This window comes from Tamandua tetradactyla, chromosome 1 (genome assembly GCF_023851605.1).
Source record: "Tamandua tetradactyla isolate mTamTet1 chromosome 1, mTamTet1.pri, whole genome shotgun sequence".
Lineage (NCBI taxonomy): Eukaryota > Metazoa > Chordata > Mammalia > Pilosa > Myrmecophagidae > Tamandua > Tamandua tetradactyla.
Genome location: NC_135327.1, coordinates 126,321,174 through 126,347,953, shown reverse-complemented (window position 1 = coordinate 126,347,953; position 26,780 = coordinate 126,321,174). Strand labels below are relative to the sequence as shown.

Below are 26,780 nucleotides of genomic sequence, written 5' to 3'. Positions count from 1 at the left end.
ACTGTGATCGGTTTTGTCCTGAAACCGAGAATTCTATAGAGGAATCTTGCTCAGCCTCCCCACACTAGTGGTGTGGAACCACTATGGGAATTCCAGTTGCGACTCTGCAAGTCTCAGGCTGCGTCAGGAACCCTGTCTCCTGCGTCCACACCGTGGAGCCGTGGAGAGTTCCTTGGGAGTGGCCAAATTGACTGGGGACCTCTTCTGCTGTGGGAATAGGGTTAAGTTCTCCGAGGGCCGGCCGCCAAGCATTTACACAGTAACCTGCGGAGCAACAGCACTTTTGCATGAGGAAGAGTAAGTGTTAGGGGAATTTACCCAATCGATTGTGTGGAGGTATTCCAACCCAGGCTGGAAGAAGGAAAGCTTTGAGGAGCAAGAGCCTTCCACTCCCAAGGCTGCAAGAACACTCAGCATTACCTCTCTACTCCCAGGGACCGGGGGAAAAAACTGAGAAGTAGGTGAATTTAATATCTAATGGCTTTCATCCTTCCTTTACTTAGTATTAAAAAAAAATGGCAAAGTTATATGAGGCAGACAAAATAGGTTAAAAGAAAAAAAAAAAGGAGAAATGCTTTTAACAGCCAGTGCCAAAATAGTCCATAATATGCCAAATAAAACAAAAAATATTCATATGTGCCCTTTTACTTTTCTTTTTTCTTTCTTTCATTGCTACCTATACTTCCAAGGACTAAGTTCTCTTCTGAGAAGAAATCAATTAACTTGAATTAATTCATATTTCTACCTTTACTAACTACTTCTAGGAGTATTAACATTTTTAAAAGTACTGAAGAGAAAAGGCAGTTTCTACCCAAAGAAATGAATAACAGCTTTTTATAGTGGGGGAAATCTTGTTTTTGTTTGTGGTTGCTTTTGCAGATAAGGACCCTAAGACCATGAGTAGTTAATTGAAGGACATTCAGTACTTTACCTATAGAATGAAGTACAGTGCTCTTTGCTGTCATTAAAACTATTATCTTTTTAGACCTCTTCAACAGGCCAGTAGAGGAGAGAATTTTAGAAGTAGAAAACTTTCCAATCCTTTCAAACCATTCCACATTTAAACGTCCTCCTCTGCCTTTGCTTGAGAGACATTATATCCTAGAGGCTAAAAAATGAGAATGTGGACTCTGCCTCAATTCATTAATCACTTACCAGTTGTGTGACCAAAGGCAAATATCTTAACCTTTTGGTTAAATAGAGGGATAGTACTCCTATTGTAAGCATTAAATGAAGTAATGCACATAGAGAACTTGTACAGTGCTCTCTTTATTAAAAATGTTTCATCATCAACTTCAACTACATCATCATCATAATCACTTTGTATGCAGGGAGTTAGAACTCCTAAAATTATTTGAACCTTGAGGCTAAGGTAATGTCTGGATTCTTATCTTTCACACTGGGTTCCAGAAGGTGAAAGGAAGACGAAACCCTCCCCCTCCCCGAAATAATACTTGCTTTAATCCAGAGTCAGTCTTTTTACATTATCCATTCAGATCTTAGTAAGTAACAGCTGGAGGTTTCCTATTATAGAAATACTATTTTGGTTACCTGTGCTTTGGTAGCTTATTTTTTGAATCATTGTCCTTATTACAGATCAAAGTTGAATCATCTAAGGTAACCTAAACTGAGTTTATATAATTGAAATAGATTTGAATGTTGTTACCTGAGACAGACAGTAAAATGTGTGGGTTCCCACGTTTGTTTGTTTTTTAATATATGCATCATTTTTGCCTTAAGTAGTGTTGCCTTTCTGTTTTTAAATAATTTTTGTAAAAGGTGGTGATACTGAAAATACTATCTAAGCTACCACAAATGATTATTTGCAGAATATTGATTTGTCTAATTTTATAAATTTTTTGAAATGTTTATAGATGGAATTGTGGAATATGTAAATGTTGACTGTGGGTTTGAAACGTAGTAAATAGGGAAGCAGAAGTTTAGGAAACTGAATTTTTGAATTGTATTTTTTATCATGTGCTTTCACTTTAGCCTTCTATCTTCAAATTTTATCTCTTTAAAATTTTTAACAGTGCCTTCTGTAATGATTCTAACCCTTTTTAAAAAAACATTATTTCATTTTACTTTTCAGGTTCCAAAACAATAAAATAGTACCAAAATTTTGGTACTAATTTTTTACTTAGGGCACATTGCTTACCTATTTAAGTCTTGATTCCCTTATCTGTAAAAGAGATATTAATAAATACCTAACTCATAGAATTATTGTGAGATTTAAAGTAGAAAGTATTATAATGCATTTAGTACAGTGCTAGTACATACGTTGTAAGTGCTTGACAAAATGCTATTTTTGTTATTACTAATAACTCTGCTCGTGACAGTTTATTATTATTATTATCATTATTATGAAGGAGAGAGCTCAGTGATTGTTTTTCTAGTGTTTGTTCAATTGCTTTTTACTGCGTGGCTCTGAAAGGTAAGGGTAACCCATTAAAGACTGAGCAGTTCTGCCTCCTGGAGTAAGGGGAGTGGTGGCAAAATTTACCTTAATCATATGCTTGATATCACAAAGTACGTAATCAATAAAGTACCCTTTATCTATTTTTTTTTAAAGATTATTCCCCTAATTCTAAAGCATTCCAAAGCCCTTTAGAACAGTGCACCTTGGGATATGAAAAATGCAGATTCTGGCTTAGTTGATCTGAGGTGGAGTCAGAAATTCTACTTTGCTTAACAGGCTCCCAGGTTGATGCCAGTGCTGGTGGTTCTTATTTTGAATAGCAAAATGCTTAGCCCATGATAGCTGCAGTATGTGTCTAACTTCTGTGGAGTTTCAGAACAATTAACTCTTCTAGAAAGCTGTAGGAGAAAGTTTCATATAGGTTCAGATTCTGAAACAAAATCAACAACAACAACAAAAAATTCCACCTCTCCCCAACCATGTCAGATAATGTTAAAAAAAACAAGGGGCACCAAATGTAACTTTAAAAGAACTACTTGCTCTCCTTGCTAGCCACCACAGTGCGTCAAATCAATCCTGGATTATTGTCATATCCTTCCTTCCAGGTCTTAGATTTGTATCTTTTCTTGCCTTCCCAGTCTATTTTCTTTAAACACCACTTTATTATCCTCCTTTCTTCCCCTAAACCTCATCCCCTTTTCAATTCAAGATTCCCCATTCCCTGGTGAGAAAGGGGGAAAATTCAACTTCCCCAAGTGGAGAATTCTTGATATTCTCACAAGCAGTGGGGACAACCAAAACAATAGGCTGAGTCCCCAATCTTGGGGTTTGTTCATATGAAACTTAACCCCACAAAGAATAGGTCAAGCCTACTTAAAATTAGGCCTAAGAGTCACCCCCAAGAGAACCTCTTTTGTTGCTCAGATGTGGCCTCTCTCTCTAGCCAATACAACAAACAAACTCACCACCCTTCCCCTCTCTACATGGAACATGATTCCCGGGGTGTGGACCTTCCTGGCAACATGGGACAGAAATCCTTGAATGAGCTGGGACTCAGCATCAAGGGATTGAGAAAAACTTCTCCACTGAAAGGGGAAAGAGAGAAATGAGACTTAATAAAGTGTCAATGGCTGAGAGATTCCAGAGTTGAGAGGTTATCCTGGAGGTATTCTTATGCATTAAATAGAGGCTGGAAGAACTGCCTGAAAATGTCGAGCTGTGTTCCAGTAGCCATGTTTCTTGAAGATAATTGTATAATGATATAACTTTCACAGTGTGACTGTGTGATTGTGAAAACCCTGTGTCTGATGCTCTTTTTATCTACCTTATCAATAGACGAGTGAAACATATGGAATAAAAATAAATAATCGGGGGAACAAATGTTAAAATAAATTTAGTAGATTGAAATGCTAGTGATTAATGAAAGGGAGGAGTAAGGGGTATGGTATGTATGAATTTTTTTCTGTTGTCTTTTTATTTGTTTTTCTGAATCGATGCAAATGTTCTAAGAAATGATCATGTGATGAATATGCAACTATGTGATGATATTGTGAATTACTATTATATATGCAGAATGGAATGATCATATGTTAAGAATGTTTGAGTTCGGGCAGGCCATGGTGGCTCAGCAGGCAAGGACGCTTGCCTGCCATGCCAGAGGACCTGGGTTCGATTCCCGGTGCCTGCCCATGTTAAAAAAAAAAAAAGAATGTTTGAGTTTGTTGTTATATTTTTAAGAAATTAAAAAATTGATTAAGAAAAATAAGAGATTCCCCATTCCCGATTCCACAGTAGCTTCTTATTGCTTACCTTATGTAATACAATTACATTGACTAAGTCACCTAACCTCTCTAGGCCTGTTCCTTTTTCTATAAAACAAGCCTATACTAGATGAGAATTTCCCAAATTTGGATGACCATCACAGTCATCTGAGGAGCTTTATAAAAACTGCATAGCTGGGCCCTATCCTAGATCCATTCAACCAGAATCCCAAGGTTTTTTTTAAAAGCTCTTTCATGTGATTGTTAGCCTCAGAATCACTGAACTGGATATCAGAGGTTTCTGCCAACCCTAAACCACATCAGCTCCCCCCTTCTGTCTGCCTTTCAAGTTCTTCCAGTACATGATAAATATGAAGATCTGGCTTACGTCCTTACTTCCCCAGGAGTATGCACTCCTAAGCACCATCTCCACGAGGGCAAAATCCTTCTTTGTCGTTGTTGTTGTTGTATTCCTCAACACCCCACTACAATACCTGATGCACAGGAGGTAATATTAAATATTGATTGAATGAGTACCTTCCCCTCTTTTCTGTATTTTGCCAAATCTTACCCTACCTTGAGTTCCTACGTCCCCAATTTGAAGTTCTCCCCCAATAGGGAACACTTCCTATTTATTTTCACTCTCATATACCTTCTGCTCTTCATGGGTCTGAGTCACACAGCTTTTCACCTCATTAACACTTGTTTTATGTTGGTCACTATTTCATTTGTATAAGTTTTGTCATTCACACTAGAATATAGGCTCCTTAAGAAAGGAGACTATATTGTAAATCTTATGTATCTTTCCCCACCTCTACTCTGAGCTCACAGTAGAAATTTGAGTCCATAGCTTATACTGGCATGTTTTCTCCACACATACCAGGCATACTTCTCCTTCAGGGCCTTTGCACTTGCTGTTCCTTCTCCCTGAAAGTTTTTCCCTAGATACCTACTGGCCTGTTCCCTTACCACTTTTAAGACTTTGCTGATATGTTACCTTCTCTATGAGTCCTTCCCTGACCCCTGGGTGTAAATTTACACTCCTCTAGCATCCCAGCACTTACTACCCCCTTTATTTTCTCCAGAGCATTAACATCTTGTAGCATACTATCTAACCTTTGCTCTGTTTACCCAACAAGCATATCAATTCTTTATGAAGGCAGGGGATTTTGCTTGTTTTATTCACTGCTATATCTTTAGCACCTAGATCAATGTCTGACATGATGTAGGCACTCAATCTTTGTAGAATAAACATGTAATTGTAATTATTTAACTGGCACAGATATCAGGGCTAAGCTTTCTTGCCCAAATTTTCTCTCCCATTGAGAACCTTCATGATCTGCCATGGGCCATATCCTTAAACTAGCCTACCTGTTTGGGGGTTATTGTTAGATATAACCCCTGGAGTCAGTTGAGGAGTCAGGCAGAGAGCTGCAGTGCAGAGAGCAAGCATTCCTATATCAGACAGATCTGCTTCGCATTTGCTAGCTAGTAACCTTAAGTTTCAAGAGCCTCAGTTTCATCAACAGACCTAATAATGCTACGCTGATCCAGTAAATTTGAGAACTAATTGAGACATAGGGTTGCCACACACATTAAAGAACCACAATAAATGTTAGTTCCATTCTTAGTAACTATGTATCAAATGAGCAGGATTTCTTCCCTCTGAAGTATCCCTTGATAAAATGGGAAAATAAGTTTATCCTATAAATTGAAGTAAGTGAAAGTCTAATTTTCTTCAAAGCAGTTTAACTGTTTTCCTTAAAAGGTTTTGCAAAATGTTTTTACAGTTTCTCTATAAACATCATGTGATGATCATAATAATAGCAATTATTCTGATATTTACAATTGTATGTTCTCTTTAGCTTCTATACTCTGCTTGTGTGATCTCATTTACTCAATATCTTCGGTTATCACTTAAAGCCTATGATTCAAAATCTCTACCCCAAATTTAACATGGCTACAACCCCAAACCAAACTTCCTTCTCCAGCATTCCCTGTCTCAGTAAATGGTTTATATATATCCTCAAGCCAGGGTGTCATCCTCACCTGTTTTCTCTCTCCTACCACATCGGATCACTTAGGTCCTACCTTCTAGATGTTTTGAACTCTCCCATTATCTATCCCACTTCCTACTACCTTAGTCAAGGTCTAAAAAGTTACATACTGGTCTCCTAATTGCAGTCTAGCCCTCTCCAGTTCAGTCTCTACACAGCAAACAAATGACCTTTTTTATTATTACATTCTAACATTAAAACCACCCCAGTGAAAACAGACAGTGGTTATTTATTCGAAGCTTATTATGGAAAGGGAGTCAGCCACCATTGCTTTCTTTTGGTAGAGACTCACAGGTAACCAGGGCCAGGGGAGGGAAATCTTAATACTGAAAAAAAAAGGAAAGGCTTCCCATGTACTCTGATTGAAGATTGTTGGCTTGGGGAAGCTAGAGGAGAGCTAAGTAGATGCCAGTCATCTTAAGCAATTGTCTTGAAGAGCATAGTTGCTTTTCTCTGACTTCTCCAGGCCACTTGCTGTGGAAGTTGAGTTTGGTTTTCCTGGTTGGCTTCCCTGGTTGACCTAGAGGTTGTAGGTCAAACTTCTGTTGTCATATATGGTCAGCCATTGTCTATTTGTATATTCAGTCAACCTTTCAATGGCTTAAGATCTTTAGCATAACACACAAAGCCTTCTGTAAAATGAAGTTAATAATGGTACCTACCTTATAGGATTCATTTAGTAAATACATGTAAAGTGCATTCATGTGGCACTTTATGGCGCACTGTCTATATTACCTGTGTCCCATACCAGACTGAAAGCTACCAGAGGTGAGGAAGTCTACTATTCATAAAGTTCCCATACCTAGCAACATTCCTGAAACACAGAACCTGCTAATAAATATTTGTGGAAGGAGGAAAGGTGAAGGGAAACAGGAAAGGAGAGAGGAAGGAAGGAATCTTAAAAATACATGTCAAGCAAATAAACAAGTAAAACACAGAATAACATGAAGTGATAATGCAAGATAAATCTATGAATCTTAAGATAGGGTGTGAGATGTTGTTAGTTTGTACAGGTTAGTGTGATGCCCTGAACATCCCAGTGTAATTTGGGCAGAGAATAAGAAAGTATTTGCAAAGTCCCTGTGGGGGTCTGGGGAGAAAGGAGGAAATATTAAACTTCCCCACCTGGGGAATTCCTGATACTCTTGCAAGCTGTGGGGACAACAAATTCAGTAGACTGAGCCCTCAAGCTTGGGGTTCGCCCCTTTGAAACTTATTCCTACAAGGAGAAGTAAGCCTACTTATAATTATATCTAAGTGTCACCTCCAGAAAACCACTTTTGTTGCTCAGATGTGGCCTCTAAGTCAACTCAGCAGGTGAACTCACTGCCCTCCCCTCTATGTAGGACATGATTCCCAGGGGTGTAAATCTCCTTGGCAACATGGGACAGGACTCCCAGGATGAGCCAGGACCCGGCATCATGGGATTGAGAAAGCCTGTTTGACCAAAAGGAGGAAGAGAGAAATGAGACAAAATAAAATTTCAGTGGCTGAAAGATTTCAGACTTGAGAAGTTATCTTATGCATTTTATAGATATCCCTTTTTAGTTTATGATGTATTCGAGTGGCTAGAGGGAAGTACCTGAAACTCTTGAGCTGTATTCCAGTAGTCTTAATTCTTGAAAACAGTTGTATAATGGTATGGCATTTACACTGTGACCTATGATTGTGAAAACCTTGTGTCTGATGCTCCTTTTATCCAGGGCATGGACAGATGAGTAAAAAAAAGGACAAAAAATAGGTAGATAAGAGGTATAAGAGGTGTGGTAGTTAGGTTCAGGTGTCAACTTGGCCAGATGAACGTGCCTAGTTCTGTTGCTGTGGATATGAGCCAATGGCATGTGAACCATTCACCTACTACTGCTGATTACATCTGCAGTTGGCTAGGAGGCTTGCCTGCTGCAATGAATGATGTTTGATGTAATTGGCTGGTGCTTAAATGAGCACAGCCCAAGAAGCTCAGCATATCTCATCTCAGCACTCACAGCTCAGCCCAAGCCTTTGGAGATGCAGAAAGGAATCACCCTGGGGAAAGTTGTTGGAACCCACAGGCCTGGACAGAAGGCCAGTAGAAATCACCCTATGCCTTCCCACATAAGAAAGAACCCCAGTTGAAAGTTAGCTGCCTTTCCTCTGAAGGACTATATGTTAACTAAATAAATTCCCTTTTATTGAAAGCCAATCCATCACCAGTGTGTTGCGTTCTGGCAGCTAGCAAACTAGGACAAGGAATAAAAAAAAAAAATTGGGTTCCAGGCCAAGATGTCAGTTTAGCAATGTGTGCGTTCTAGTTCATCCTCCAGAAAAACTGCTAAATAATCAGAAACAGTACAGAACAGCTCCTGGGGCCACGTTAGTGACCAGAAACACAGTGTACCCCAGTCTGGACCAGCTGGACCTGCTGAGAGCCCCTCCAGAACTGTGAGTTCCCTAAGCCATGGCGGCGGGCGCCCCTCCCCCCCACACTGCTTCCCAGAGGGGAAAGGAAAGGGACTTTACCAGCAGCAGGGTCTGAGCCCAACCAAACATCAATTGTGGAATTAATTAACAAATTCTGACGACTAAAAATAGGCCCCCAGCTCAGGTGAACCTGGTCAAAGTGGAGGTTGCTCATTTTTGCCCCTGCGCCAAGGGGGCAGGGCTGACTGGAAAAAGAAAAAAAAAAAAAGGAAACAGAGGTTTTTGTGGCTATGTTTCTACAAAGGCTTGACTGCTTTGGATATAGTGGCAGTGCTTCTCAGGCTGCAGTTGCCCCAGGCATAGGCAGAAACAAGCTCATTTGAGACTTGTCTGGAGCCTGTGCCTTCCCCAGGGGAGGGGTGAAGCCCAACTCAGGTAGAATCCCTCGCTCAAGGAATTCAGACACCAGGGCTTGGTAATTTGAAGCCCTTAAAACCAGCCTACAACCTCTCCTCTTTGTCCACCATGCCCCCAGCAGGGAGAGTCTACCAAAGTTAAAGGCACCGCATCATCTTATGCTGGTGGGATCTGCAGGCAGACAAGCACCACATACTGAGCAGAATAAGAAAAACTGAGCCCAGAGACTTCACAGGAAAGTCTTTCAACCTGCTGGGTCTCACCGTCAGGGAAAACTGATGCAGATGACTCTTTCCTCCTGATAAACAAAGCCTAAGCTAGAGGTCCAGATAAAGCTGAACTGAATGTCAAAGAACAGATAGACAACAAATTCATCCAGCAAGAAAACCCTAGGTAAAAGAAGTGAAAGCAATCTCCAGAATAAACTAATTTAGGTAATTAAATGCCTAGACGCCAGGAAAAACTAACAAATCACACTAGGAAAATTGAAGATATGGCCCAGTCAAAGAAACAAACCAACAATTCAAATGAGATACAGGAGCTGAAACAATTAATTCAGAATGTACGAACAGACATGGAAAACCTCATCAAAAACCAAATCAATGAATTGAGGGAGGATATAAAGAAGGCAAGGAAAGAACAAAAAGAAGAAACTGAAAGTCTGAAAAAACAAATCACAGAATTTATGGGAATGAAAGACACAGTAGAAGAGATGAAAAAAACAATAGAAACCTACAATGGTAGATTTCGAGAGACAGAACATAGGATTTCTGAACTGGAGGACGGAACATCTGAAATCCGACAAGAAACAGAAACTATAGGAAAAAAATGGAAAAATATGAGCAGGGACTCAGGGAATTGAAAGACAATATGAAGCGCATGAATATACATGTTGTGGGTGTCCCAGAAGGAGAAGAGAAGGGAAAAGGAGGAAAAAAACTAATGGAGGAATCTTACTACTCCATGTTTATTATAAAGTAACATCCTTTTGAAAGGAATTTCTTGAAATCAGAAAATAAGTTTGCCATTGTGAAAGAAGAGGAAATTCTAAACTCAAGAGGCGATGTAATATTTACCATGTAGAAATATGGAAGGATATGTATTATAGATTTAAAAATCAGAAAATGCAATGGTCTTAACACTAAGTGAAATTATGTAAAATATTTCAAAACAAAAAAATGCCAATGAATAGGATTTTTTATTTTTTTTATTTTTCATGTCATCGTTGCATCATCTTTTCAAACAGATACTTTAAAGTAGACCTAAGTGTGAAAGCAAAACCAGAAAACAGGAGCAAAAGAGTCTAGGATAGTTTAATTCATATAATGGGAATAAGCAATACTGAGATAACATTTGAATTAAAAAGAAAATGGCATTCAATAAAGCACTAATCTTCAAGATAAACATATCCCAAAACACTTTTAGAATTTGGAAATTTCGTGTCATCATCAGTATTTAACCTCTGGGTGTGAGGACCTCCTATTTCCTATCCCACTTACCTACAAATAATTTTAGTATAAAATGGCCTTTTCTTGGTTGCGTTTTCTAAGCATTGATTCAGCAACTATAATACAGTATGCTAGGTGCAGTGCTGGGTGCTGAGATACCAATCAGTTTACTGCATGGCAGAAGGAGTTGAAATGGGGGATAGACACCTAAAGGGTTTCAGAACAACACAACTGGGAGTTGAGATATACTTGAAATGTTCTGGGAGCACAAATGAGGGACATTTGTTTCAGCCTGATTCATCCTTTAGGAAAATGACACCTGAGCTGAGTCTTGAAAATGACCTAGGGGAGTTAAGCAAGGGGAGAATAGTAATATAACAAAGTAAGTGAAAGGAGAGAGTAGGCATGAGGGGCATAAATGTGGAGTTATTGGAGTTATTGAATAGGTTAGATGGGCTTTGTTCAGATTTGAGTTTTGGATTCATTATTCTGGCCATAATGTAGAGGACAGAAATTAAGGTAGTAAAAGTGGAGGCAGGAGATTATCACACCTGAGCGTGAGATGAGAACTGAATAAGGCAGTAAGAGGAAATGGGCTCAGAAATGTTTAAGGTATAAAATCTGTAGAAGGTGCTTGTTTTCTAATGCAGATCACTGAAAGAATGCTCGTTCCAACTGAGAGAGAGAATACCTAGCTTAGGAAGGCCATCACTACTGTAGTTTAGAAGCTAGACTATCATCTCTGCACAGACAAACTTGGTGTAATGCATGTACAAGATGATTTTGTTTCCCAAAGCATGGAAGTGTTGTTGTCCCAGATGTTCTCTTGTGCCTTCAGGGTAGATAATTTAAAGACAATAAGATTATAAAATTCATGAATTGTTGTTTTGCCCGAAATGTGTTTATTCCTATAAGATCTCATCAGCTTTCTATTCTCCCTCACTATCTTTTCCTATTTTTTAAGTAGCCAAGGGGAAAAAAAATCATGTAAAAATAGTGTGTCTGATGTAATTTCTTGATGTCCATGATATATAATACTAAGAGATTTGTGTTTTTTAGGGATTTTTCAAGCTTATGGACCTTAATCTTATCATCAAACTCTTTGAAGAGACTGATGAAGTGAGTACTCTTTGAGAAAAAATTATTCGCTGTGTCACTTAAAAGTTATCTCCCTGAAGGGTAGCAGGTATTCCCCCAAATATACATCCTATTTCTCTCCCTTTGTTTAAAACATTTCAAATAGTATATGTTGTATTCGAGGACTCTTTAAATTTAATATTGTCAAAAGGAAAAAAGTCATTAATATAATCAAGCTGCAGGGCTTTTTTTTTTAAAGAGAAACTGCTCATGCAGGGAGATCACAAACCAGGAAGTTGGAATGAGAGTCTCAAGATGGTGAGTGGTCTGCAGGTAAATTCACTGCCCTACCCACTACATGGGACATGACTCCCAGGGGTGTAAATCTCCCTGGCAATGTGGGACATGACTCCCAGCATTGAGCCTGGCTCTGGCATCATAAAATTGAAAAAGCCTTCTTGACCAAAAGGGTGAAGAGAAATGAACAAAATAAAGTTTCAGTGGCTGAGAGATTTCAAATAAAGTTGAGAGGACATTTTGGAGGTTATTCTTATGCGTTATATAGTTATCCCTTCTTAAATTTTAGTGTATTCAAATAGCTAGAAGGAAATTCCCTAAACTGTTGAACTGTACATCCAGTAGCCTCGATTCTTGAACATGATTGTATAGCTATATAGCTTTTATGGTATGACCATGTGAATGTGAAAACCTTGTGACTGACACTCCTTTTATCCAGTATATGGACAGATGAGTAAGAAAGTAAATACAAAAAATAAGTAAATAATGGGGGGTAGGGTATGGGATGTTTGGGGTATTTTTATTTTTTGGAGTAATGACAGAGTTCAAAAATTGATTGTGGTGATGAATGCCAACTATATGATGATTCTGTGAACCATTTAACTGTATACTTTGGATGGTTATGTGGTATGTGAATATATCTCAATAAAATTGCATTAGCAAAAGATGTGAATGGAAACAGTGGCTTATAAAGGCAATTAGGGGATTTTTAATTGGGATATTTAACAATGATCTTTAATATTTAAATTCTTATTACATAGGATGGTCTTACAATATGGGGAATAGTTATACATTGGTCAGTATAGTATACTTGTCTATTTTTTAATAGATTATCACTACCTAACACCAGCTTATCTGTTAACTGTTGCTCAAATTGCAACTTTATTGGAAGTGCTCCACTTTTTCAAAAAGTCCCATCCTTGGTCACTTTTTAACTTCTGGAGAGTCCCTGCCATGTTGTGGAAAGGGGTCACTCCTGCAAACTCTCAATGCAGGTGGCCATATTATTTTATTTAGCAGTATGAATATATTTAGCCAGGTAGAAAAGACTAGAGGAGGAGGATAGATTTTGTTTTCCATGGGGTGTACAAACCCATATAGACATAAAAAGAAAGTGTTATCTATTTATTTTAATTGTAAATTTCCAATGAGGATTGAGGTAGAGGACAAAAGAAAAAGGTATCGTGATGTACTAAAATTTCTTGATAATAAATTAAGATATGTATTTTTATGTGTATATGTGTAATGAATAATATGTATACACACACACACATACATTCACTCATAGATAATTTGAGAGATATACTGAATGTAGAGGAATTAAATTTATTTCAGACACAAAGGCCCAAAGTTGAGAGTTTAGTGTTACAGGAAAGGATAGTAAATGTGTATGCACACATGCTCATATACTACACTCTCCTTAAGTTATCCAAGAATTACTAAATGCCTGAAAGCCAGCACACACTGTGAAATTACTACATGGCAATCTCCAAAGAAGATTGCTTATCTTAATAAATGGAAAGTGGTTGACCATGGTATAGACTAATCAAAACCAATGTCCTATGAATAGTAAGCACAATTGCAAATTGTTGTTTTAACATTTTTTGTCTTTATAGTTTTTTACATGGAAAGAAAAGAAACACAAAATGAAAATAATGATTGTATAAGAATAATATACCCTTTGTTGGCTGAGATTATGCAAAATTACTGTTCAGCTGTTAATATATCTGGGTTTTTTATTAAAACAGACCAAAAACCTCAAAAAAAAAAAATAGAGTGCCAACTAGCTGTTCCATAGAGCTAGGCCACCAAAAACAAAAACAAAAAACAGAGAATGCCATATCTCCTCACAAACAAGGAGATTGAAAGTACAGAGTGATTTAGTTGCGAAAGCATATTACCATTGCCAAGTATTTAGAGTCTTTTTTTTTAATTGGTTGAAGATGTTTGGTTTGCTGCAGAAAACTGGTTGTATTTCACAGGTTAAAAATATAAGCTCTGTTTTGATTTTACTATTATTACTTTTATTTTTTTCTCTATATTAACATTCTATATCTTTTTCGGTTATGTTGCTAGTTCTTCTAAACCAATGCAAATGTACTAAGAAATGATGATCATGCATCTATGTGATGATGTTAAGAATTAATGATTGCATGTGTAGAATGGTATGATCTCTAAATGTTGGGTTAATTTCTTTTTTTCCGTTAATTAAAAAAAAAAGAGAAGGGATAATTGGAGATGAAGGGATACAGACTGTACAACGGGACTGGATATAAAAACTCAGAAATGGACAGCACAATACTACCCAATTGTAATGCAATTATGTTAAAACACTGAATGAAGCTGCATGTGAGGTATAGGTTTTTTGTTTTTGTTTTTTTTGTTTTTTTTCTTTCTATTATTGTTTTAATTCTTATTCTGTTGTCTTTTTATTTCTTTTTCTAAATCGATGCAAATGTACTAAGAAATGATGAATATGCAACTATGTGATGTTATTAAGAATTACTGATTGTACATGTAGATTGGAATGATTTCTAATTGTTTTGTTAATTCTTTTTTTAATTAATAAAAAAAAAAAAAGAAAAATACAAGCTCTGGAGTCAAATTGCCAAATTCAGCTCCTAACACCATTACTTCTTAGCCATGTGATTATGGACAAATTACCTGAAGTGCTTCAGCTTGAGTTTCTTATTCTGGAAAGAGGGATAATAATAGAACCTCCCTAGGAGTGTCATTTGAAGATTAATGCTGAATGGCATAGAATAAATGTTAAGTATACTTTAGCTATTATTATTATTTCTGGAAACAGTTACTGCTTTTGTATTAGTTTTTGATTCCCAGTTTCCTAAAGAAATTTAAATAGTAGTTTATTTTTATCTTCACTCTTTCAAGAACCATTGTATAATGTATACATCATAACAATGATCAAGAATTACAATTATCTATTTTCTTTTCATATTAAAGAAAGTTTTAAAAATCTCTTTTCTAACATGAACTAAAATATATCATTTGTTTTAGGATGACTTAGAAGAAAAACAACTTCAGTCTGTTAAAAGACTGGTGCAGTGTTATCAGAATGGACTTGTATCCTTTACGTATGTATCTGTGTTCATTTTGTTTATCCTGAAATGGGAACATTTTTATTAGAAAATGTATTCATTTCCTATTGCTGCTGAAATAAATTACCACAAACTTAAAATAACACAAATTTATTGTTTTATAAGCTGTAAAGATCAGAAGTCCAAACTCGGTTTCATTGGGCGAAAGTCAAGGTGTAGGCAAGGCAGGTTTTTTCAGAAGCTCTAGGGGAAAATCCATTTCCTTGTTTTTTCAGCTTCTAGAGGCTGTCTGCAGTTCTTGGCTAGTGACCACTTACTCACAGTTTATCACTCTCACCTCTGCTTCCTTAATTACATCTTCTTCTTTCTTACCTCTTCTACCTCCCTTTCTCTTATTAGAACCCTTGTGATTACTCTGGACTCATCAGATAATCCAGGATAATTTTCCCATCTCAAAATCCTTAATCATATTCAGAATGCCCCGCATATTCACAGGTTCCAGGGAAGGGGAGAGGCATGTTATTTTAACTACCAAAAAAACATATTTGATGTTTTGAATTTTTTTATAAAATTATATTTTTTGTTTATCAGAGTATACAAAATTGGAGACCCAATATAAGTCAGTTCACTCTGTATGCTAATGTCAGTTTCAATAGACTAATTCTCACTGCCTGTACTTATCACAGACTGTTAATACACAGTTCAAGTACTGACAGTTGTTCAAGGACCATACTTTGAGTTGATCTAAATAGTCAACAGTTGGCTGACCTCCTCTAAAGAAGATACCAGGCTCCTGTATTATCTTGTTCCATTATCAAAACATCTTAAGCCTTTCATTCAAAGAATTATGCCTTATGGTTTTATCTAAATCTTTTCTTACTTTATTTTAGTCTTGGTTTTATACTGATTAATTGTTGGGGCAGTCATTTACCCAAGGGCTTGTGGATATCAAGCACTGTTTACTGGGAGCCAAGAAAGTCCACTAGCAAATAACTTATTTTCCTATCTTAACCTGACACCACAACATCTCCCATCACTTTTTTTCCCCTTCAGAATTAGAGGTTTGCTAAATGACTCTATTTTCGAATGTCTTTAATAGCTAGCTTTAGAGGTTGTAAAATTTAAAGCAAAGGTAATTTAGAGAAGTATCTTGGTCATTTTTCTAGGAAGTTTATGGAGCTTTATTTTTCTCAATATACCCAGCTTTCCCAGTTCTTCCAAAAAAACTCCTAGGAAGAGAAGTGAGAGGATCCAGCCAAGAAGTGCAAGTGACAACCACCATGATCTCTTGGCTGTTAAATAAAAATCTAGGAATTTGTTTGTCTACTGTTCTAGTTTGTAAGCTGCCAGAATGTAATATACTGGAAGTGGAAGGGCTTTTAGAAAGGGGGAATTTAATAAGTTACAAGTTTACAGTTCTAAGGAAATGAAAGTGACCAAATTAGGCATCAACAAAATGTTACCTTCACTCTAGAAAGGCCAATGACATTCAGGGTTTCTCTCTCAGCTAGGAAGGCACATGGCGATATCTGCTATCTTTCTCTCCAGGCTTCTTCAGCTGCTTCCCCATAGGCGTTTTCTTTCTTCATCTCCAGTGGTCTCTTGCTGTGTAGGCTCTAGTGGCTCTTAAACTTTTTCCAAAATGGTCCCCTCTTAAAGGGCTCCAATTAGCAATCCCACCTTGAATGGGTAGAGACACATCTCCATAGAAACCATCTAATCAGAAGTTACCAGGTGGGTCATATTTTCATGGAAACAATAAAAAAAAAATCCCACCCAGCAGCACTGAATGAGGACCAAAGGATATGGCTTTTCTGGAGTACATAGTAGCCCCAAATGGGCACACCTAACAACAGGGTTTTAAAAATAGGTAAAATAAAATATGCTTTTGCCTGAACATGTAGAGAGGGCACATGTGCTTTCATACTGTTTTCACATGGAATAAAATCCCAACCCATTTGAACCTTAAATATAAGAAAATACATCTGAATTAAATGTTAATAAAATAACACAAAATAAAGTAAGGTTTGGGTTGCTTATTCCCTAACTTGTATGTTTGTTATGTGCATGGGTGGAGCCAATAGGTGATTTTTTTCAGTATTTTATAATTCACTGACAATAATAAATTATTGATCAACTGACTCCTAATATATTGATCAGTAATCTAGCTCCAGAGTTGTGGTGAAAGGAGGAAAGACACTATCTTGAATAAGGGTACTGTTCTAGTTTGCTAGCTGCCAGAATGCAATATTACCAGAAACAGAATGGCTTTTAAAAAGGGGAATTTAATAAGTTGCTAGTTTACAGTTTTAAGGCCGAGAAAATGTCCCAATTAAAACAAGTCTATAGAAATGTCCAATCAAAAGCATTCATCCGGGGAAAGATACCTTGGTTCAAGAAGTCCGATGAAGTTCAGGGTTTCTCTCTCAAGTGAGAAGACATATGGCGAACACAGTCAGGGCCTTTCTCTCAGCTGGAAGGGCACATGGAAAACACAGCGTCATCTGCTAGCTTTCTCTCCTGGGTTCCGGTTTCATGAAGCTCCCCAGGAGGCGTTTTCCTTCTTCATCTCCAAAGGTCGCTGGCTCGTGGACTTTCTGCTTCATGGTGCTGCAGCATTCTCTACACTCTCCAAATCACCTTCATTCTCCAAAATGTTTCCTCTTTTATAGGACTCCAGAAACTTATCAAGACCCACCCAAGTGGGTGGAGACATGTCATCACTTAATCCAGTTTAACAACCACCCTTGGTTAAATCACAACTCCGGGGAGATGATCTGATTACAGTTTCAAACATACAGTATTGAATAGGGACTATTCTACCTTTATAAAATGGGACTTTGATTAAAACATGGCTTTTCTAGGGTGCATACATCCTTTCAAACCAGCACAGTTACTAAGACAAAAATTAAGTAATAGACCTACAAAGCTATATACTTCTAATGTTTCCCTTGTAGACTTTGTTTTTGTTTCCTAGGCTGCTTAAGCAAATACCATGAAATGGGTTGGTGATACAATGGTAATTTATTTGTTTACAGTTTTGAGGCTAAAAGAAAGTCCACCCAGGTGACCCCCCAAAAAATAAATGTTGTGAACAAAATTCCCTATGATAAACATATCACGTATCTGCCTCTGTATGTATGTATACATATAGAAATACATATATAGGGAGACAGATTAAAATAAACAAATAAATAAAAGTAAAAGAAAGTCCAAATGAAGCCATCAAGACGGTGCTTTCTCCCAAAGATTGTGGCATTCTGGGGCTGGCTGCCAAATATCCTTGATTCTTAGTTCCTGTGTCACATGGCACTGCACATGGTAGCCTCTCCTGGCCTCTCTGTGCTCTTTCAAGTACCATTGAATTTCAACTTCTGGCTGCTCCCTGTGGATTTCTCTCTGCCTATCTTAATTTCACTCCCTTTAAAAAGAACTCCAGTAATAGGATTAAGACGCATCATCCTGATTGAGGTGGGCCACACTTTAACTGAAGTAACCTCATCAAAGGTCTTACTTACAATGGGTTCACATCCACAGGAATGGATTAAATTTTAGAACTTGTTTTTCTGGGGTACATATAGCTTCAAACCACCACAGACTTCAAAATATAAGTATAGTTACAACAGTGTCAAAAATGGTGGGAATTCTCCAGACTTTCTTGATAGACGAAGTACTATAGCAAATGTTAGATTAAAAATTAATCCCAATTTTATTTCTTAACCAAAAATATCAAAGCCTCTGAGAGATTTAGCACAGATATTTAAAATATTGAATCTGTGTGCAGAAAAAATTGAAAACCAATCCTGTTTTGTAGAATCTACATGTGATATACTGAAATTATGTGGGTAAGTTTTTTTTCTTTATTTCATATTAACTTGAAGTATTTTATTGTTTTATTTTTATCATACAAAGAGATTGATATCATGGTGCTTGGACAAAGTAAGAACCAAAGTGCAGCAGAACTCAAAAATCTTCACTTAATCCCTTGATTCCAGCAGTTGCTACTCTCAAAGGTGGTTAATTTTATTGTAGTATGAGATTTCCAGCCACATGGGTTAAATTCTAAGTGTATTAAAATGTGTTTTCTTATAATCACTTGCTCTCGAGTGAAGTGAAACCAAGGAATTATAATATTCTTAGAAAATCTGTAACTAAATTTATTGACAGTACTTAATAGGAAAATTTCAGTCCAGTTTTTTTTTCCTCTCTCTTTCCAGGAAATTTGGCTTTCAAAGATATTTTAGGTTCTGTGTCATGTTTTATTTGATTTTCCAAATATGAAGAATAATATGTCATCAGTAATTTTAGTATATATTTTGAAAATATAAATAAAGATGAGCATTCTAAAATTCATACGTCCAGCCCATCTTCTCTCCTGCTGTCTGTGCAATAAATTTTGGGAACTAGGAATCTACTGTGCTTCCTTGCTGCCACTAAATGCTAATATATATATATATATATATATATATATATATATATATATCCATTTTTAATTCAATATGTACAGGAAAGGAAATTTCTTAAAATGGAGTTAAACTTTCCTGATAATTTAGCCTTCTAAAAACATTCGGGCCAATTTGACTTTTCAAATAGTGTTGTTTCTTTTAACATGCAAATAAAACTATTTATTGGCAGAACTATGTACATACGGTAAATTTTAACTCTCAGCAGCAATAATATTTAAAATTGTATAACCACTTACATTTAAATTTTTTATATCTGAATAAAATAATTAAAAATAATTTACAGAATGCCTACAACCATGCCTTTTTAATAGGGACCATGGAAAATAAAGAAATAGATTATCGCTCTAGTGTTTTCAAGGAATCTTAATGTACAAATTGGGTATTATTATTATTATATCAAGGAAAGATTATTGTATGTAAAACACTTTAAAGTCTCAAAGCTGTGCAAGTCCCCAACACCATGCTCAGAGTCACTCCCTTCAATATAAATGCTCATGCAGAGCTTTCCAGAGGTGGTTCTCAATGAAAGCTTGTGAGGGAATGTTTCATTGCATAATATGAAACAAATCTTTTGGACTAAACTCTCCAATTTCCCTCAGATTTCATAATTATTCACATTATTTATTTTTTTCCTGCTTTCCTAATTTCTGCTTACATCCTGAATTTCTTCCCACCTCACCCTCACTGGGTTGCCTTTTTTAAAAAGGCATTTTGGGGAGATTAGAAATATTGAAAATAAAGGATGGAATCTACCCTTTCTGTTTGGGCCTGTAGCTATTATGTTGTTGGTTTTTTTCAATGCACCAGAAGAATAATGCTTATTTTTTCTATAACCTTTTTAGCTGAAAGCATTTTTGATGCTTTATTTTAAGCTATCTCCTTTGGTAGAAAGGGGAATATTGCAGGACAAGAACTAGCTTTGGACTAGTCAACAATGAGCTGGATAACAATAATTCTTCAAAAGGCAAATTCTAACACTAGAAATAAACCTCTGTGACACTTAAATTGTCCTTGAAATATCTTTAAATTCAAATTGACTTATATATACTACACCCACATATAATACTTTTTAATACCATTTTTCAACCACTTGGTTAATTTTTTTTGAACAGCATGAATTAAAATATATAGACTATATTGTACTTTAAATAGCACAGGGGGCACAAATTTGGTATTCATGACATGCCAAAATAAGTCGTATTTTGTATTTTAAAAATACTGTAATCTTTGAAATTCAGAAGAATGACCCAAGTTCATGTGCCCAGGCTTTTATGATTTGTAAATAAGTTATGTTCAAATAACTTAGGTTATAATAACTGAGAAATGTCATTTTAATTTTATTAGTATATTGACTTCAACCCCTTTCTGTCCCAAAAAGCATCTGTTATTCTATAGGTAAGCCTAGATGTGTGGTTTTTATATGTTATCCAAGGTCTTCCTAAGCTAATAAAATTACAGTTTTTAACCTCATATTATTTTCCCCTCAAAAAGAAAGAGGGCTCTTAAGTTTCTTATTTATGCAGTGATTCAAAATGGATTTCTTAAACCATGCCTTTTATATCCAACTCTAGTCATTTCTGAGTAAATCTATTTTACTTTCTTTTTATCAGTAAGAAACACAAAAGTGATTTTTTTTCCCCATGGTTATCAACTCCCCAAGGCTAAAGAATAGGATATTATCATCATTTTGTTCTTTAGAAAGGAAATTTTCCCCTATTTTGCAAATGATGCCTCAGTCAAGGAATTCATTAAAAATTACTCTTGCATTCTTCATTCTTATTGAAGCTTGCCATTTTTGAAAAAGAAAGCATCAGATGAAATAACATATGCCGAAGATACTGCTAATTCAATCTCACTTCTGGGTAAGTTAGTATTTCCTAGAGAAAGAAAATAATTTTCTAGCATATGAGTACTGTGAAACACTACCCCTTTGAGTCAGCCCCACAGACATGACAGTATGTTCCCAAAACAAATCTTCTTTAAATTTATATTTGTTAATTTAGCTCTTCACTTAATCTATGCCATAAAAATTCCTCCCAAAGTAATTAACAAGTATAAATTTAGGTCTTTATTTTTAAAGTACAAATAAAAGATACTTGATTGATATAATATTTTTAAACCAATAAATATTTACTGAATAGTTATATTCCCAACATGATAATCCACATTGAAATATGTTAGAGATTCAACTGGCATGAGTAAGAAACTTTTTTATTTTTTAACATGGGCACTAACCTTTTTATATCAAAATAATTATCATAGGGCGGGCCGCGGTGGCTCAGCGGGCAAAGTGCTTGCCTGCTATGCCGGAGGACCTCGGTTCGATTCCCGGCCCCAGCCCATGTAACAAAAACGGAGAAACAGAATACAATAAAACAAGAAAATGTTTAAAGATGTTTCCCTTTCTTCCTTCCTTCCTTCCTTCTATCCTTCCTTCCTTCTCTCTGTCTTTAAAAAAAAAAAAAAAAAAAAAAAATAATTATCATAGTCTTCAGTGTAATTACTTTAGAGATTAGAGTAAAGATAGGGAGTTAGAAAAGAGAGCCTTAGCAAAATTTTAATCCTGTGAATTTATTATCAGTGGAAATTTAAAATGGGAAGCCAACACAAAAGAGGACATGGTGGTATTTATAGATTGAAAATATATATTTGGTTGGTGATATTTTTAAAAATGCCTTCTGTTGCCCTTATTATTTTAAAATACTGCCTCAATAATGTTGGTAGACATTTATATGATAAATGCATGGCCCATTCCTTACTGTGTGCCAGCCTACTCTTTGCTGAATGACCATCTGCTACAGTACATGTTACTTTCTCATTTCAGAGCAGCATGAATTAACTTAACTTAAAATGAGTTCCCTTCACTGATTACTGACTGTAAGTCCTACTGTTCCTTCCCTTACTTTTTTAACTGCTGGGAATATAAGTTTAAACTAAAGAAATCATATATAACATGAAGTGATGAACAAAGGCTATTCATGATGTTTTTACTATCTTCCAGTTTCTACTGTCTACCAGCAACTTACATTAATTTTTCTTATAAAGAATATACAGATATTTCTGACAGGAGCAGGATTCTGGAAATGTAGGAGGGAAGAATTTGCTGCTCTGCCCTAAGATTATAAAACAGAAAGCTGGGAGAAATTATCTAAATTTACGAGAACTAAATGAGAAGCAAATGACAAACCCTAGTATTCCTTATAAGATTGCCTGTTTGGTTAGATTTGTTGAAAAATTTAGTTGTTCTTGTTGCCTAAATATTTTATAAACCTAAATAATGATAATGGACCTCCAAAAAAAGGGTCCAGAAATAAAATTAATAGAATAATGTTGCAACATTTCTTTAGTGGTGACCGAATGCAAGGATGAGTCTTCCAATCATGCTCCCTTTTCTATGCACTTGACTCCCCACTCTCTGAACCCCCTAAGATGAATACTGTAAAAATCCTAGTGCAAAACTCAAAGTTTTGAGGAATACCTGGTTCACCCCTTTCCTTCAGAGTATCCAACCAGATCTGATTCAGTAGTAAGGCTGATGCTACTGACTCCATTTGTCCTAAGGATCCCAGAGGGCATGAGTCATTTCCAGAGTCCTGCAGAGGTCAAATTCACTTCAGGATCATATGTGTAGGATTTCACCAGAACAAATGAAGTCCAAGTTGAAATGCAGGCTGAAGCCAAATCAGAGTAGTTTAAATATGACTGAGAAGGAACCCTTCCTACCCCTCCACACCCACCCATACACATGCTTGAACTTAAAACTACTACCTATAGAGCAATGACTGCCTAGAAGCATACTTTCCTTCTAGCCTGTCAGCAAATTAAAGAGCAGAGCACACCTGGAACTTCTTTCGGCAAAGGATCCATTATTAAAGGCATCAAATTGCCAACTCTCTAGGTAGGAAGAAAAATGCTAACCCATATCTTGGCAAAATATGAAAATTGGAGCTGTTTTAGTTTGTTAAAGCTGCTAGAATGCATATATCAGAAACAGAATGGCTTTTAAAAATGGAAATTTATTAAGATGCAAGTTTACAGTTCTAAGGCTGTGAAATGTCCAAACCAAGGCATTCAGGGAAAAATACCTTGATTCTAGAAAGGCCGATGGGTCCAGGGCATCTCTGTCAGCTGGGAAGACACATGGTGACATCTGCTAGCTTTCTCTTCTCATTTCATAAGGCTTCCTGGAGGGGATCTTCCTTTGGGATCGCCAAAGGTCTCTGGCTGTGTGTGCTCTGTTGACTCTGAAGAGTTTTCAAAAATGGTCCCCTCTTAAAGGGCTCCAGTAAGCAACCCCACCTTGAATGGAAATCATCTAATCAAAAATTGCCACCCACAATTGGGTGGGTCACATATTTATGGAAACAATCAAAAAGATCCCACTCAGCAATATGGAATGAGGATTAAAGAACATAGATTTTCTGGGGTACATGACAGTTTCAAACTGGCACAGTAGCTAACACATAGAGAACTTAATATATTCCAAACACTGTCCTCAGCCTCTTTCTTTAATCCTCACAACAACCCTAAAGGTAGTAACTATTATTATATCCCTTTCACAGATGAGGAAACTGAGATGCAATTACCCAGATAATTAGTGACAGAACCAGGATTTAATCACAAACACTCTGGTTCCAGCATTTATACTCTTAACTGCCATTGTATTCTTCCTAGAAAAGAGAGGCTACATTGACTGAGGAGCCAAATGTATAATAATAAATCCAGGGTGTGTTCTTTTTATTTTGTATGTATATAAACTTACATACAATCCCAGGTTGACTAAATCTGATGAGGCTATTTTTAGAATAGTGATGGTTTTATTAACGCTTTATGCTTACATTAGCAAATAAACTTGTGACATTATTATTATATGATGCTAATATTGTTCCTGGCAGGTGACTTAATGAAAATACCAAGTTCTGAGTTGAGGATACAAATTTGTAAGTGTATTGTTGACTTTTATCATGCAGAACCACCAAAGAAGCATATTACAGGTAAAGTTTTCAATGGTCTTTTAGTAATAATTTCTATTTTTGAAAACAAAATATACTGTCCAATTCTCTTTGAACTTGGAAAGACATAGTGGGATCATAAATGCAATCTTAAAAATCAAAACATTTTTGTGTGTACTTGAGCTGTTTGATCATTTTAAACAACACATTTTTATATGCACTTTGTAAATTTTGGGTTTGCATGATATTTTATTCTGATACTTAATATTTATGACACAGATTTTATACTCACACCCTTATTAGTTTGATTATGATTATCGAGACTGTTAATCAATGTTATTTAAAATTGTTAATATTTTTCTATCATATTTTATAATTGCTCATACTAACTACCCAACCCAACTAAATATTGAATTTCTAATACTAATGCCATTCTCAATCATGTTGGGAAAAGAGTCTGCATGTTATAGCTAAGGCATTTTAATATATGTGGTAAAATGAACCGCACTGAAGTGGGTAGTATTAAGGCAGGAGTACTTATACTGTGAAGGATATGTTATTTAAGATATACTTCCTGCCTTTATAGTTTCTGTCATTTATAGCCAATCTAGTTAGTAAAGAAGACAAAAATATGTGTTAAAGTTATATGCTTCTTAAGATACATGAAAATAAGAATCTATTGTAAAAGAAAGGTCATTTAAAGAAAGAGAAAAATAGGGAGACATCTGAACTAGAGAGATCAGTAAGGAGATTATAAAATATTAAGTGTTTGCTATTGATGAAATATGACATGGAAGTGTTTGGTGGATAGTAGACATTGCACACTAAAGTAGCAGGGGCTATAAATACTGATTTGGAATTCATCCAAATAGAGATAAAAATCAAAGCCATCAGAGTAGATGAGTTTACCAAGAAATAGATCATATATACAGAAAGGGACCAAGAATGACATCAGGGAGAGTGCCATATTGAGGTTTGGAAGAAATGACCCTAAGAAAGTGACAGCAAAGGGAAGTTCGAAGAGGAAGGAGAAAAGTAAAGGCTGATATGTCAGGTTTGCCACCCAATGAAATGTTTAATGAAGTATGAAGTGGGTTGTATAAAATATACTGTAGAGACTTATGTAGTTGAAGAATGAAAATGTCAAGTTAATGTAGTATCTTAAAGTTATAGTACAGCTTTGACAGATCTTTTGCCATATAGTAGTCAAGGCAGATACAGGGTTAAAGAATGAGAGGGTTGTGAATGTAGACACAGTGGGATTGAGGGAGTAGAGGCAGTGAATGCAGACTTTTACTTTAAGACCAGATTTTGAAGAGAAAAAAGGAAAATGGGAGGACGTCTTAACTGATAGCAAGGCCAAAGAAAGGTATTTAAGTTTGATTATTATTATTTTTTATTTACTTTTAAGATAAGGAGAGGAGCAAGAAACTAGTAACTGGAAATTTGGAGGGTGAAATTCCCAAAGGAAGCATGGGAGAATGGAATTAAGAGGACTAGCTTAGGGTTAATCTTGGCAAGATAAGGCATCCTTCATCTTTTAAGACATAAAGGAAGGGAGACGAACAGTGTACAGGTTAAGATACAGGAGTGTCAAGGTGAAAAGAAGTGTAATTGACCTTAATTTGATCAAATGCTGAAAATTAAGTCTTAGCCAATTCTCTAAATGGCACACAGTTGGTTTCAAGTGATGGGCATGGTCCTTCATCTAGGACCAGAGATGAAGAGTCCTCAGTAGAGTTGTTCGAAGAGAGGTAGCCCTAGAGACAGAAATCAAGTTCATGTGTCTTAATGTTGGTATATCCTTTTATAGAAATATGCACTCAATATAAAGATGTCATAATATAAAGTACATTATTTTGAATCATCCATATGATGGACTATTATACAAATATAAATCATGACTCTGAATAATATTTTACAGTACAGGAAAAACAATGAAATGTAGCTAGAATAGAATATAAAATTCTATATACAGTATATAATTAAAATTATGAACATGCATTAAAAGTATTACAAAGAAGTATCCCAAAATGTTAGTTATTTTTTCTGGATCATGAAATTACAAGTGATTTTTGTTTTCCTCTTTATACTTTTCAGGCCTTAAAAATGCCTGCTATGACCATGGAGAACCCAACACATAAATAGACAGGTACTTGCCAATGGTCAGAGGTCAAATTCAGGGATACAAGTCAGACTGACAGACATCTCAGGACTATGGAAAGATCAAAGAATTTAGTTGGTCTCAAAAGTCAGGAAGCCGGGAATTTAGATAAGCAAGATCAGTAGGGGAGAAAATACCCTGATCTCCTGTTAGCATTACCCTTCACTGTTCCTTTAATCCCTTTTGTTGAATGTAGTTGGTCTGTTGCCTGTGCAGCTGTGTCAGAAGAAGAGGTGACATTTCTCCCAAGAGCTAAGGCAGAAG

The 26,780-nt window shown here is 36.1% G+C and overlaps 1 protein-coding gene across 5 annotated transcripts in view; it reads left to right on the top strand.

Annotated features, from left to right (window-relative positions):
* Positions 1-26,780, top strand: part of CFAP69 (cilia and flagella associated protein 69) — a 70,770-nt gene that overhangs the window by 1,166 nt on the left and 42,824 nt on the right. For 2 of the 5 annotated variants that reach the window (XM_077128621.1, XM_077128107.1), the window contains exons 2-6: positions 11,561-11,620; positions 14,894-14,959; positions 18,670-18,779; positions 21,186-21,262; positions 24,296-24,394. In XM_077128621.1, coding sequence (XP_076984736.1) covers positions 11,561-11,620; positions 14,894-14,959; positions 18,670-18,779; positions 21,186-21,262; positions 24,296-24,394 — 412 coding nt within the window. Of the gene's footprint in view, positions 1-11,560; positions 11,621-14,893; positions 14,960-18,669; positions 18,780-21,185; positions 21,263-22,223; positions 22,278-24,295; positions 24,395-26,452; positions 26,505-26,780 lie in introns of those variants that run through there. The other 3 variants (XM_077130064.1, XM_077129285.1, XM_077130430.1) reach the window with 3 other exon arrangements.